The sequence below is a fragment of the Astatotilapia calliptera genome, chromosome 6 (genome assembly GCF_900246225.1).
Source record: "Astatotilapia calliptera chromosome 6, fAstCal1.2, whole genome shotgun sequence".
NCBI classification, from domain to species: Eukaryota; Metazoa; Chordata; class Actinopteri; order Cichliformes; family Cichlidae; genus Astatotilapia; species Astatotilapia calliptera.
In genome coordinates this window covers 5,923,736-5,936,484 of record NC_039307.1, presented here as the reverse complement: position 1 = coordinate 5,936,484, position 12,749 = coordinate 5,923,736, and the positions used below count along the sequence as shown (strand labels likewise).

Here is a 12,749-nt window from a genome sequence, read left to right as displayed (position 1 = left end):
AATTATACCTATAATTAACCTATACCCACCTATCCCCCCCCTTGCGACAAACTGGCGACCTGTCCAGGGTGTCCCCCGCCTCTCGCCCTATGATAGCTGGGATAGGCTCCAGCACCCCCCCCCCCCCCCCCCCCCCCACGACCCTGAAAAGGATCAGCGGAAGCGAATGGATGGATGGATCATACCCATTGTTTAACCAATATTATGCCTACTTATGCTAAAAGCATTGGGACACAAAAATCTGTGAATATTTTAATGCTGCATTTCAAAAGCAATAAAAAAAAGAACAGTCTCACCCACAGATTTCAAAGTAATCAATATTACTTAAAACACTCAAAAACAACTGACTTTTTATTTTCACACAAGTATAGATTCATAATTTTATTTCAGTGTTTTATTTAAACTGAGTTTCCGTAGTCTCCAAAGTTTAGTGGTTAACATTTGATACTGGAAGGAGACACAAATACCTGGAAATGTTGTTTCAAGGAGGTTATCTGACATAAAACTGTGCTAAATCCACCAAGTGTCTATCTCTTATGGTGGCCCCTTTTAAATAAGGGAAAAGCTGAGAGAAGCTTTATTTAAGCTGAACACCAGTAAGCAAAATAGACATTATAGCAGAAGTGCATTATTTTAAATGATTTAAATTTGGCGCAGATTAAAGACACAAGATTAGCATAATGTAACCTGAGTCTTTCAAGGCCTTACTAAGAAGGCAGATACCAACAGGCATATCCACAGTGGCAGCGACAGAGTAAGAGCAGGAGGGACACCTGACCGAGCAATTGATTGGTAGCATTTTCCCACATTGCCAACTTTATCTACAGCTATTATTTCAACAGTCTGTGAGCAGCAGGAGGCATTGTAGTTTGCCACGATGATAGGAGCGCTCAATGAGGTGTATGTGAGGGTTCCATTACCCTGATGGAGGGAAATGCTCTCTATCCCAGTTCCGTTTCCATCTGTAATGTTAGCTGAGAGCCCCCACTGGAAATGTCCACACTGGGACAGATCATGAGGGCATTTGTTATCCTGCACGCTAACCACTTTACATAATGGCTGAATAAAATCTGTAATCTGGAAAAGAAGAAAGATGTGTTTGACATGTGTGAAAGGACTGTCAACATTCAGCTTTTGATCAGTACCAGCAATTTGTGTGGATATGTTCAGAAGCGCTTTTGCTTATTTCACTGACTTACCTTGGTAACAACAGACAATCTCAAAACAGCATAATTTGAGTCAACGCCATTGGATGACTGTGCGTCAATAGTCAGTGTGACATCAGTGCCTGACTGCGTGCTGGCAGGTGGTGTTATGGTCAATGTAGCATTGGCATATTGCCCAGTTACCAGGGTGAGTCTGTCAAGACAAGAGTAAAATATAATAATACCACAGGGGCTACATTTGTTATATGCATTAAAGATGTGACAGAAACCTAATGTTGTATAGCACATTTGGGCGGAGCAATAACAGCTATTGCTTACCCTTACCTTCTATACCAACTGATTATTGGGGTGACACAGGTCACTCAACCCTTTTATAATTTTAAAGGCCCAACAAATTAGACTCAAACAGGACATAAGGTAGCTGTGAACCCAATTTATGTGTTTTGGTCTAAGTTACGCTAACTAAGCTTCAAAGATATAAAAATGCTGTAAATATTAGCAGACTATCAGTGCCAGTCTTTACAACATTTAACATTTAAAGTATTATTTTAGCAGTGAACCTCTTACTCATTTGGGAAAATCATGGGGAATTTTCTGTCATTTCTGGCACTGATGGAATACTTTCCACCAGAGCTCTGAGTCATCACACTGAATGGAAGCTTAAAGGTCTGTCCTGGCTCCACACTGCTGTCCACCACAGCCTAGAGTGGACAAGGAAAAGCAACAACTTAAAAGGACTGGTATCGTTCTTGTACCTTGTGAATGCTTAATTATTCTGTATCTATTTATGGAATGAATTTGATTCGAATTAGACTCATTGTATCTGATATTATAGTCAAACAAAACACATTTACATTAAAGGGGAAATTGAAAAGACAAACCTGGATCTTCACTTTGGAGAGAGACATTTGGGTGTTTGACTGCCTCTGAAATTGACTGTTGGACACTTTGTCAGTTCCTTTTACAACGACCACAAACTCGCCTTTAGGGACAGCCTCAACAGTCACCAGAATTTCTCCATTGTCCATCTGAGTTAGTACACCATTGCTAAAACTCTCAGGACCTGAGACTTTTGCCAGGCTAACTTGTTCAGCAGTCATCGAAGACGGACCTCTTCTACCCATAACTGACAGTATTAGTGTGGCTGACTGGCCTGGATTTTCAGAATTAAGAAGAAAAGAATCAAAGTGTGAGGAAAAGCAAACGGAAAACAAAATTATATTAAAGATAAAAATAAAATATTATTACAAGATCTTTAAAAATCCTCTTTTGAGCTAAACAAGGTGCCAGTGGTGACGTAGTCATACATTTCACCACTAGATGATGCTCTTGTAATACAGAAACTTCACATCAATTAACTACACTTGTTACTTGTGTTGTAATATAAATACGTTATGTGCAATGCTGTTAAAATGTCAAAAGTTACTCTATTGGTGGGGTGTGGAGCACATTTTTTTTTACTGAAAATAAATCTCTTAAAGCAAAATAAGGTCAGGTTAATGAAGTTACCTTCAACCGTAAAAGAATAAAACTGCTTTATTGTGGTGCTGTACCTTCTTGTGGACGCCCACTGAGCACTGCGTAACCTGGGTGAGGTCCAGCAAAGCTTTCCACAAAGTCATAGATAAAGGTAATTGTACTCTGGCCTGGAAAAGCAAGCGTTTACAGTAAATACAGACTTACAGGAAATGCACATACACGGCAAAAACTCATTGAACCTGAATCACTTCTGACACTTGTATAATAAAGACTTGTAGTAAATAAACATATACCCGATTCTACCTGTGATTTTGAGTGTGTAGGGTTGGTTGGAGTTGATGTTGATCTGCCAGTTTCCTGCCTGCTTCTCAGAGTTGAAGCGAATCCTGTGCAAGTTGCCCACAGTCTGAATGGTGCCCAGTTTACCACTGGCCTCACTTTGACTCTGGGTTACACCTGAAAATGTTTAACATCCATTATCACTAATGGGTATTTTGCAATTACATTTGTTGAAATTGGTTGTGTGAAGCACGGAAATGTTTGGAAATGAGAGGTACCAGCAGGGTTTGTCAGCGTGAAAGTAATGGATCTTCCTGTGATGTAGATAGTGATGTTTTTCAATGACTCATCCAGTGTGAAGGGGAAGGTCTCTTGCGTTCCAGGATTTCTTGCTCGCTGAAGAACTGTCACCTGACAGAATTGAGGGAAAGGGGGGAAAAATGAGCGACTTACTCTGCGATCTCTATTCTTCAAACAATAGTCCAGTCATATAAGTCTCATTATATTCACTGAACTGTAGAATCATACCAGAGCTGAAGTTGAGGTGTCAAGGATAATATCTGTGGCTTGAGAAAGCTCTGATTTGGAAACATGAATGGCCTGGCCTCCAGAGGTCAGAGCTATGTCTTTGTAGTCGTCAAAGGAAGCAGCTCTGAGGGAACGACGGCGTCTGCTAAATGGTGTAGTAATGAAGAACGACACCTGTGGAGATCAGTTAATGTCACAGTTATACCCACAGCTGCCATGCCTAAGTAGGCTTAATGAATACTGATTATCATGAAGTGTCATTCTGCATTTACCTTTGACTTAGTGCTACTAATGAGAGCATTGATAGTGTCTTTGAGCTCAATGTCTTTTGCTAAAGCATCAGTGAAAACATAGATGTCAGAAGAGGAAGGAGCACCTGTCAGAGCAAGCTGGAGAAATAAAGTATACATAAAATCTTCGATGCATCCACATTTTCATCTTTCTGAAATGTTTTTGTCTGATTAACCAAAATCCCAGTTACAAGTGAAAATGTCACAACTGATTGTAGTACCTGAAGCCCTGACAGGCACATCTCAGGTTCATCATCTCCACCACTTGCTGTAAGCTTCGAGATTTCTTCTTTCATCTTATCCACGTGTGTTGTCCTGATCATAGGTCCAAACTCTACATACAAGAACAAAAAAGAGCTAACCATGTAGACTGACCTGAGGACTAAATATAGCCGGTTGTCTACAAGCACATTGGGACAATATGCAGATTTGCATCACAAATGCACTTTATGTTTCATAAAACAGAAATTAAATACAACTAGTACAGGTCGTTTAAATACCAGTAAATGCTAATATCATTAACGGGATAGAGGAGTTCATACCAGGGTCATTGAAAGGCACCAGGATGTACTCGGAGGGCTCGTCTTGTGTTCCTTTGTATGCGTCAATGATTTGATAAACAACTGATCTTGCTTCTTCAATGTCATCTGACATACTCCCAGTTGTGTCAATTACGAAGCACAAGACAGATGAGCGAGCAATCCCCATCATTCTGTGAGAAAAGAAAATTCAGTTTTCATTTCAATCCCAGAGTACTGAAATACTGAAGTAAAATACTTCATACTTCATAGTATACTCTGAAATACTTTGTTCATGTGTCATTATAGTACCTCAAAAAGTTACTGTCTCCTACAGCTAAGCGAAGATCCTGCAATAACTCGAGACTGGCGTCTGTTGCTGCTTGCACAGCAGCGTTGTGAAAAGCCAAGTTGTCTTGATGACGCTCATCTTTGCTGATGCCTCCTTGAGGATTGATTTTGCTAGTACGATCAGCTGCACCTCCATGGCTGCATTTACCTTACATAAGGAAGAGATCGTTGTACCCATATCTTGATTAGATATACTGATCTTGCATGTGTGTTTAAGTACTCCTAAAAAACCCTAAAAGCATGTAATAATAGTAAAAAATTATATGAAAAAAAATTGTGAAATCAAACTGATGTGTGTGTTAGTTTGGTTCAGTTCGGGTTTTATCAGTGGTACAGAAAACTGTCATACATGTCTGATGAATACAAAGTCACAGACAGAAACAAGTTAGGTTAGCTCAGCATAAACATGGCACTACTGAGGTAAAAAAGAAAAAAAAAAAGAGTCTATCCTGTTAGTACATCTAAAGCTCACTGACATACAGTGGTCCCTCGCTATAACACGGTTCACTGCACTTTGCACCGTCAAAGGCTCCTGTGGTAGCACCTAAAAGGCAGAGGAAGATGCTAACCATCGCACAAAAAGTTGGACTTCTGGACATCCTAAAGGAAGGTAGAAGTTACCGTATTTTTCGGACCATAAGGTGCACCTGGTTATAAGGCGCATTAAGCAAAACAAAACAGTCAGATGAGTCAAACTTTACTCAACTCATTGTTCTTGCTTCCTCTATTTCCGTACCATTGATTCATTAATGTTGAATTCTCTGGCAGCTGCTCTATTCCCATGTTCTGGACCTGAAAACAGGGTTTGATCTTTGGCTTCATTCTGTAATACTGGACTTATTTTTCCACAAAGTTTCGAACTTTGAGAGTCTTTAAACAGGAGAAAAGTGTGACAATGTTCATGCCTGTCAGAGTAAAGTGTATAAAGTATGTAGTGAGGGGTTTTACAGCCTTAAAACATGGAGAATAAAAAAATAAAGCTGGCTACTTCGTGAATTTCAATTTTCGTGAGTTATTTTTAGAACGTAACTTCCACGATAAACGAGGGAACACTGTATTCTGTTTATTATTTTCATTGAGAAGTAGAGCATTATGTAAAAGCACAGGTTAAATGGAAAATATAAATAATATTAGCATAACTCGATTTAAATGTTCATGGGAGTGTGCGTGTGTGTGAATATTAGATAAAAAGCACTTAAGCATTGCAAAAATAGTGTTTGTATGAATGGATATGAATTGGTGAATGAGACATGTTGTATAAAGCGTGAGTGCTTAGGTAGAATAAGAACTATATAAGAAGTTCATTTAACATTTTAAGCTACAGTAAGTGAAATCTGAAAACTTGAAAACTGAAGCCCTTGGGTGAGAGGTGAAACTTGTTCAGGAAATTTAAAGAAGTCCATTCATGTTCTTTCCAAGCTTCTTAGATGTTCTCAATCATCATGGCCTTGATGACTGAGAACCTACACAGGCATTGTAGACATTGTTTGGGCATCTGCAAAATGCTCAGATTGTAGTGTTAACTGCTTCGAGTACGCACTGCCTTCTCAACTTGAATGTAATTTATCTATGTGTGTGAAATGATACCTTTAGGTTTGACAGAAGAAAAGACTCCCATATAGCCAGATGTGAGTTTCTTGTCTTTTAGGATGTTGGGGAGCAGCTGATTGGGGCATGTTCCACTGGCACTGTCACAGTTACTGCAGGTGGGGGTGTTCACATCTACACACACACACACACACACACACACACACACACACACACACACACACACACACACACACACACACAAAACAGGATTACTGTAGGAGACGATTGGTTGATAAATATCCAGATATCTTTTAACAACTAGTGAGACTCTAAGCAACTCATCTCTTTAATTCATTATTTATGTACACTGTTTGGAGTTGTTTTATGAATGCAGTGGTCTGAAAATGAAACGTAATGACCAGCCAATGATAATCAGCCACTGTCATGTCCTTAGCAAGACTTCAGTCTCTGATATTTGGTCTATACATATTCTCTCGAGAAAAGAAAAAAGCATGGATGTTATCTTTTTATGGCACTTTACCCATCCCAAGGGAATGGGTTGGGTTCATAATAGTGGTGATAATCCACACTTACCTGCCAGGTTATCCAGAGGGAGGCCTGGGTTTATGAGGTTGCTGTATGGCTTTGTGTACCCCAGCTCAACCCAGTTACTGTGACTGTAAAAGTCCTGAGAGTGCAGAGAAACACATGTTACACAAACCTCATATAACCTCCATACTTAAATTTCTGATTGTATGGCTGTTCCAATACCTTTTTAAGTTAATTCATTTATGCCCTGGTGTTTTGTTGCACCCCTCTCACCTGTAGTGTGTGAAGGGCTCTACCCAGTGTTGTCCTTGCAGCCTGAAAATTCTCATTGTGAACGTTAGCTTTAATGGCCACCATGCCCTGTGTGATTAGGCTCCGCCCCTCCAAGAAAGCCTCAGAGTTGAAGTGATGTGGAGCACTAAAAGATTTTTTTAACATATAAGTGAGATCCTTGCCTTACCATTTGTAAAAATGTAATTTAATTATTCCATAGGTTGTTATTCCACGATTTTGCTTTACCTGTTGACAAAGTCGCGATCTACCAACCCATTCTGGGCGTAGATCTCTTGAAGAGCAGAATGAAATTTGGCACCAGACACCTCTCCTGTTGCTGTGGGACCTAGACAGGCTTGCACCAGCTCTTCAGGAGAGGAACCCTAAAGGGTAAAGTTATGAAGTTCAAAAAAATATTCCTGTTAAAAATGAAAAGGTGAGTACAAAATACATTTTACTTTATGAGGGGAACTGCATTTGTCAGAAAAAGAAAGCTCAAATTGTTAAAAAGCCTATAAGTTCTATTAAACACACACACACACACAAGCCTTGGTATTAAGTTTAATACAATCATAAAAAGGACAATAAATGGGTACATTTATTCTGTGGGTTTCTTATTTGCTTTTAAAGCTTATCCAGACAAACATCCACATTAAAATGGATCTGACTTTGTGTTTAAGTGTTAATGTTTTTATCTGTGGCAGGCGACTAAGTTTATGCTATTTTGTACATATTGTATACCTACCGTGGGGTTGAACTCATAACCATTTTTCTCAGCCACCGCCTGACACGTCTCTCGCACTTTCTGCAATATAGCCGTTCCTGTAATGCTGACATGAGTGGATGCTCCACCCCCAATAGAGACAAAGGCCATACCTGGCCCTAAAAGAGCCAAAGGCAGCAGCGCTATGACCAGCAATGAATTCATGACAGATCTATTTTAAAAAAAAGAAAAAAAGGAACAGCATTTGTTAATTTAGCTGATTCAGTTAATTTTGATTAGAGTACTGCAAACATACTAAAACTGTGTGGTTTGAGATAATTACAAAGTAAGTAATTAAGTAGTTTTTTTCAGAACAGGTTCAATCATTTATAAGGATTTTAAAAGGTTTTTATTTTAATAAAATATGTTAATAATATAAATAATCATTGGAATCTTTAACAAAAACTCTACTTTACAAACAATATGCAGATGTTTCCAGTGCGTTACATTCAAGTACAATACTGTTCTTATTTTATCTTATTTCTTTATAGTTGTATATATGTATATTTTAATTTTAATTTTTACAGTTTGCACCTTTGATCCAGAGGACGATATTTCATCCCACTGTATACTTGAGTGTATATTGTTGGGTTGACAATAAAACTCTATTTTACTTGTGCTTTTTCATCCTGTGATTTATATTTACACAGATTTCAGAGTAAAAGTTATTATGTAGTAATGAATAAAAAGCCAATGAAAAATAATGAACATTTTCAAATTAAGTTAAAGAAAAAATAATTTAAAAGCTACCGTACATGCAATACTGGGAGAAAATGTCATTTCAGTTACATAAATAAACTATAAAATACAATCATACCTTGATGTTTCCAACCTATGACGACTCCAGTGGGCTTTAAAGTGTGCTGCCCTGTCACTGAATATATACTGAACTAAGGGAGGGGACCTGAACATGACATAAAGAGCTGTAATCTAAGTTAACTGGAAGGCAATATATTTCAAAGTGTGCATCACCACAATGAATCCATTTGGCCACACCTTGAGGAACACATTTTTTCTTTCTGTAATACTTGCCATACTAAAATGAAATATAAACCTTGATTAGCAAATGATTACCACATTATAACAAAAGTTTTCCTGCAAAGGTTCAATAGTTCAGTTATCTCAGTATGTCTTTATGGACAAGTATAATACCTCTAATGGAGATTATTTTTGACCTGCATTTATTTTGAGGTCAGTTTTAAGTACTAATAGAAATGCAACATTGTTTTTGTATTTACATTTTCTTCTTTCCCATTATATCCATTTTTAATTTAATTCATGATAAAATCTTCCCAAAGCATTTTCTCCTTTCTAGAACTTGTGTCATGCATATTAAATCAACTGAAATTCATGGCAACATAAGGGACAATTTTAGTTCATAAAATAAGAAATAAATATTATATTACCATTATGCGCAGCATGTACTCATCTTTTATTTTACTAAAAATGGTCAGGGTTACTCAATGGGCCATTTTGCTATGTTGCCAATTAGGTTTATGCATATTTTATTTTCAAGTACTTTCATTACAACATATTCATAAATATCATCAAACATTTGTTAGTTGTGCAAATGCTCAAATAATGGGTAATTTGGCGAAGCCTTAATGTCTCCCAAGAAGAACAAGAGGCAGTGAGGAGGAAGAGGTCTCTGCTTAGACTCCAGCCCATAAGACCAGCCCCTGGACAAGAAAAATTTTGTGTGATAGGGTTTTGTGTGATAAAGCAATATTCCATTTATTTCCACTCAGTTCAATTTATTTCAACTCAATTTTATTTATATAGCACGAAATCACAACAGCACAATTTTGTGACAGTGGGAAGAAAAATCCCTTTGAACAGGCAGAAACCTCTAGCAGAACATGACCCATGGTTGGGCAGCCATATACCATGACTGGTTTGGGGGGTAAGGGGAGGAAGACAGAACAAATTTAATGTGTGAGAGAAAGCCAGACACCAATAATAAATGGCCTGCATTTGTATAGTGCTTTTCTAGTCCCTAAGGACCCCAAAGCGCTTCACACTACATTCAGTCATCCACCCATTCACACACACATTCACACACTGGCAATGGCAAGCTACATTGTAGCCACAGCTGCCCTGGGGTGCACTGACAGAGGCGAGGCTGCCGGACACTGACCACCACCATTAGGCAAACACGGGTTAGTATCTTGCCCAAGGATATTTGGCATGCAGCCAGGAGGCAGTCTGGGATCGAACCACCGACCTTCTGAGTAGTGGCTGACCTGCTCTGCCACCTGAGCTACAGCCACACCCAAAGAATAACTAATGATGAACATGTTTCCCTTCAGTTGGCACATTCTTACTGATAGATCACTGTTTGATTCTTACGTTGTACCTATTATCTTCGGGGTTTTAGATTATTTTTTACAATTGGACATTCTGTTAAAAAATACTAAACGTGCTTTGGATAAGTGGTTACACATATCAACCAACTAAATCCTACTTACTTTAGCTTCCTGTTCTAAGTCAGTGGGAGAACCTAAAGAGGCCAAGAAAAACAAAACAAAAGAAGAAAAACATGAAAGTCACGTTCTGACCAACCTGACTATATAAGTCGAAAAAGGGAGTGGAAGGAGAAATGGCAGTCTTAGTCATGCAGAAAACTTTAACAAAGTGGCAAGAAAATGCCATATTCTCCCTTTCTTACTGTGTTAAAAAGCAAAAACAGTGTTTACTGAATTAATTTCTGTGTGCTCAATGCAAAGGCATAAAAAGTGGAGGCAGGGGCAAACAGGATTAGTCTGAATTACTCTTAGTGAGTTAGAAAGAGTTAGTCTGAACACTTTTTGGCAGATCATTTCAAAATGTTTGGAGTGAATGGGAGGTGTTTCTAAATTACCATCTTCAAATCCAGCTCACCCCATGGTCTTTTATGCTTAAGCTTAGGTAGTGTACTTCCTTGTACTAGTGTTGGGCTGTGAGCCAGCCACAGAAAAGAGAAGACATAACATACAGAAAAATTATGCGCTATCTCGTCTGACTGCTTTGTGTCACTGCTGAACTGAAATTTGAGCCAATTTGCAAGTCTGAAGTTGCAGGTACTCTAGTAAAGGTTTTACCTCTTTGTTTTTGAAAGCAGTCATCCCTTCCTGGTGTTGTTCATAACTTATATGGAGAAGAATTTCTAGGCACAGCCCAGTGGTGATTTGGTGGTCTGGGGTTTACTCCTACACTATTTGCAAATCGCGTTGCCTTTTGTTGACCTCAAGTTTACACTTGGGAAATTTGCATAGTAAATTTGCATAACGAAAATTTTCTCCTCCAAGTCGGAAAATGTAAAAAGGATTTAATGAACTTAAAGTGAGGGAAAAGTAACCCCATATGGAGAAGTTTAAGTGTCTCAGAGTCTTGTTCACCAGTGAGGTGAACAAGACTCTTTCAATTCAGTTCAGTTCAGTTCAATTCAATTCAGTTTTATTTATATAGCATCAAATCACTACAAGAATTGCCTCAACATGCTTTATATTGTAAGGTAATGACCCTACAACAATACAAAGAAAAACCCATCAATAAGATGACCCTTCATGAGCAAGCATTTTGGCAACTGTGGGGAGGAAAAACTTCCTTTTAACAGTAAGAAACCTCCTTGCAACTTGCTGTGGGTGAAGAGAAGAACACAGAACAAAAGACACACTGTAGAAGATAGTCAGAGATAATAATAACTAATGATTAAATGTATAAGATAAATGTTTATATGTTAATACACTAGAAAGATGTACAGTGCTGCTGAGATGGTTACTTTTTTGAATGCCAGCACAAGACCAGCAGAGTTCTGTTAGAGTGAAAATGGCTCAGCTTGCCTGGACAGCTTTCTAGCAAACATAATATTAGTACTGAGGGCAATGCCAATCTAATTCAGATTCCATATATTTTCAGTGAAAATGACTGGCACTAAAAATTTTCTGTAATAGATGGCAGTCTGCCATTTGGTACTAATGAAGAAGTAAACAGTTGTTGTACACCAGCGGTCCCCTTTTTTGCGCCACGGACCGGTTTATGTCTGACAATATTTTCACGGACTGGCCTTCAAGGTGTCACAGATAAATACAACAAAATAAAACCAGTACCAGTACCAAAAAAGAAGATTTATTCATAACACACAGGAAAAGACCAAGGGAAACAGAGTTAATGATAAAAATGATAAAAAAAAATTAATAACAATAAAGAAACCCTGAAAACCATAAATTTCACACCCGAGCCTCAATGGCCTGGTACCAAACGTCTCACAGACTGGTACCGGTCTGTGGCCTGGGGCCTGATAAATTTGATCAAAACGCTAATCAGTTTATTTAGTTATTTTTTTATTAGTGCAGCTTTTGGTTGAATTCCAGGTCATGAAATGTCAGCTATTCCATAAATGATTTTACTACTGAATAATATCTTTTTACACAGCTAAATTTAACTCGTACATGACAATATATCAGTGGTGGTGAAACACACGTAGTGCAGTGTTTCATCATGCAAACTGTCTCATTGTTTGAGTGTCACGGTACGGAGTGTGGACAGGAATCACGCTAAAAAAAAACCCCAAAAAAAACTTCTTCATGTCCTTCCAAACAATCTTCCTTCTCTCACAAACTGAAACAAAGCCTGATAACTTTTATTCCCCGACTCCTTTTGCTATAACTTAATAAGATCCAATTTCATGTCAATGTTACTGAGACTTTGGACCAGTTGTCTCCTCTCTAGCTTATAATTCCGACAATGCAAAATAACATCCTCCAAAGTTTCCTCCTCTCCACAATAGTCACATTTCATTGAATTCAATCCTGTATGTCCAAATCTCAGTCTTGACACCACAACCTCCTTTCGCCTACTCCTTCCTGTGGCTCACCTTACTCCCATCCCCCTTTGAATTTTATAAAACCACCTTCCCCTCCTTTCTTCTTCCCACTGTTTCTGCCATCTACCCCTCATTTCTAGCTTAATAATATGCTTAACTTCCACCTGACCAAAACTCACCACCAGATCAACTATCCTATGATTAGTGGCTTCCTTTGCT

The 12,749-nt window shown here is 38.4% G+C and overlaps 1 protein-coding gene across 3 annotated transcripts in view; it reads right to left on the bottom strand.

Moving 5' to 3' along the window:
- Positions 1-138: 138 nt before the first annotated feature.
- Positions 139-12,749, bottom strand: part of vwa11 (von Willebrand factor A domain containing 11) — a 28,235-nt gene continuing 15,624 nt past the window's right edge. The window contains exons 2-19 of one of the 3 annotated variants that reach the window (XM_026169910.1): positions 10,195-10,226; positions 7,709-7,898; positions 7,210-7,346; positions 6,964-7,108; positions 6,736-6,829; positions 6,199-6,333; positions 4,573-4,759; positions 4,285-4,454; positions 3,964-4,076; positions 3,725-3,841; positions 3,453-3,626; positions 3,203-3,335; positions 2,949-3,101; positions 2,720-2,812; positions 2,048-2,319; positions 1,734-1,867; positions 1,200-1,359; positions 139-1,077 (exon numbers count right to left, since the gene is read on the bottom strand). In XM_026169910.1, the coding sequence (XP_026025695.1) occupies positions 697-1,077; positions 1,200-1,359; positions 1,734-1,867; positions 2,048-2,319; positions 2,720-2,812; positions 2,949-3,101; positions 3,203-3,335; positions 3,453-3,626; positions 3,725-3,841; positions 3,964-4,076; positions 4,285-4,454; positions 4,573-4,759; positions 6,199-6,333; positions 6,736-6,829; positions 6,964-7,108; positions 7,210-7,346; positions 7,709-7,891 (2,781 nt within the window). In that variant the 5' untranslated portion in view covers positions 7,892-7,898; positions 10,195-10,226 and the 3' untranslated portion in view covers positions 139-696. Of the gene's footprint in view, positions 1,078-1,199; positions 1,360-1,733; positions 1,868-2,047; positions 2,320-2,719; positions 2,813-2,948; positions 3,102-3,202; positions 3,336-3,452; positions 3,627-3,724; positions 3,842-3,963; positions 4,077-4,284; positions 4,455-4,572; positions 4,760-6,198; positions 6,334-6,735; positions 6,830-6,963; positions 7,109-7,209; positions 7,347-7,708; positions 7,899-10,194; positions 11,116-12,749 lie in introns of those variants that run through there. The other 2 variants (XM_026169909.1, XM_026169908.1) reach the window with 2 other exon arrangements.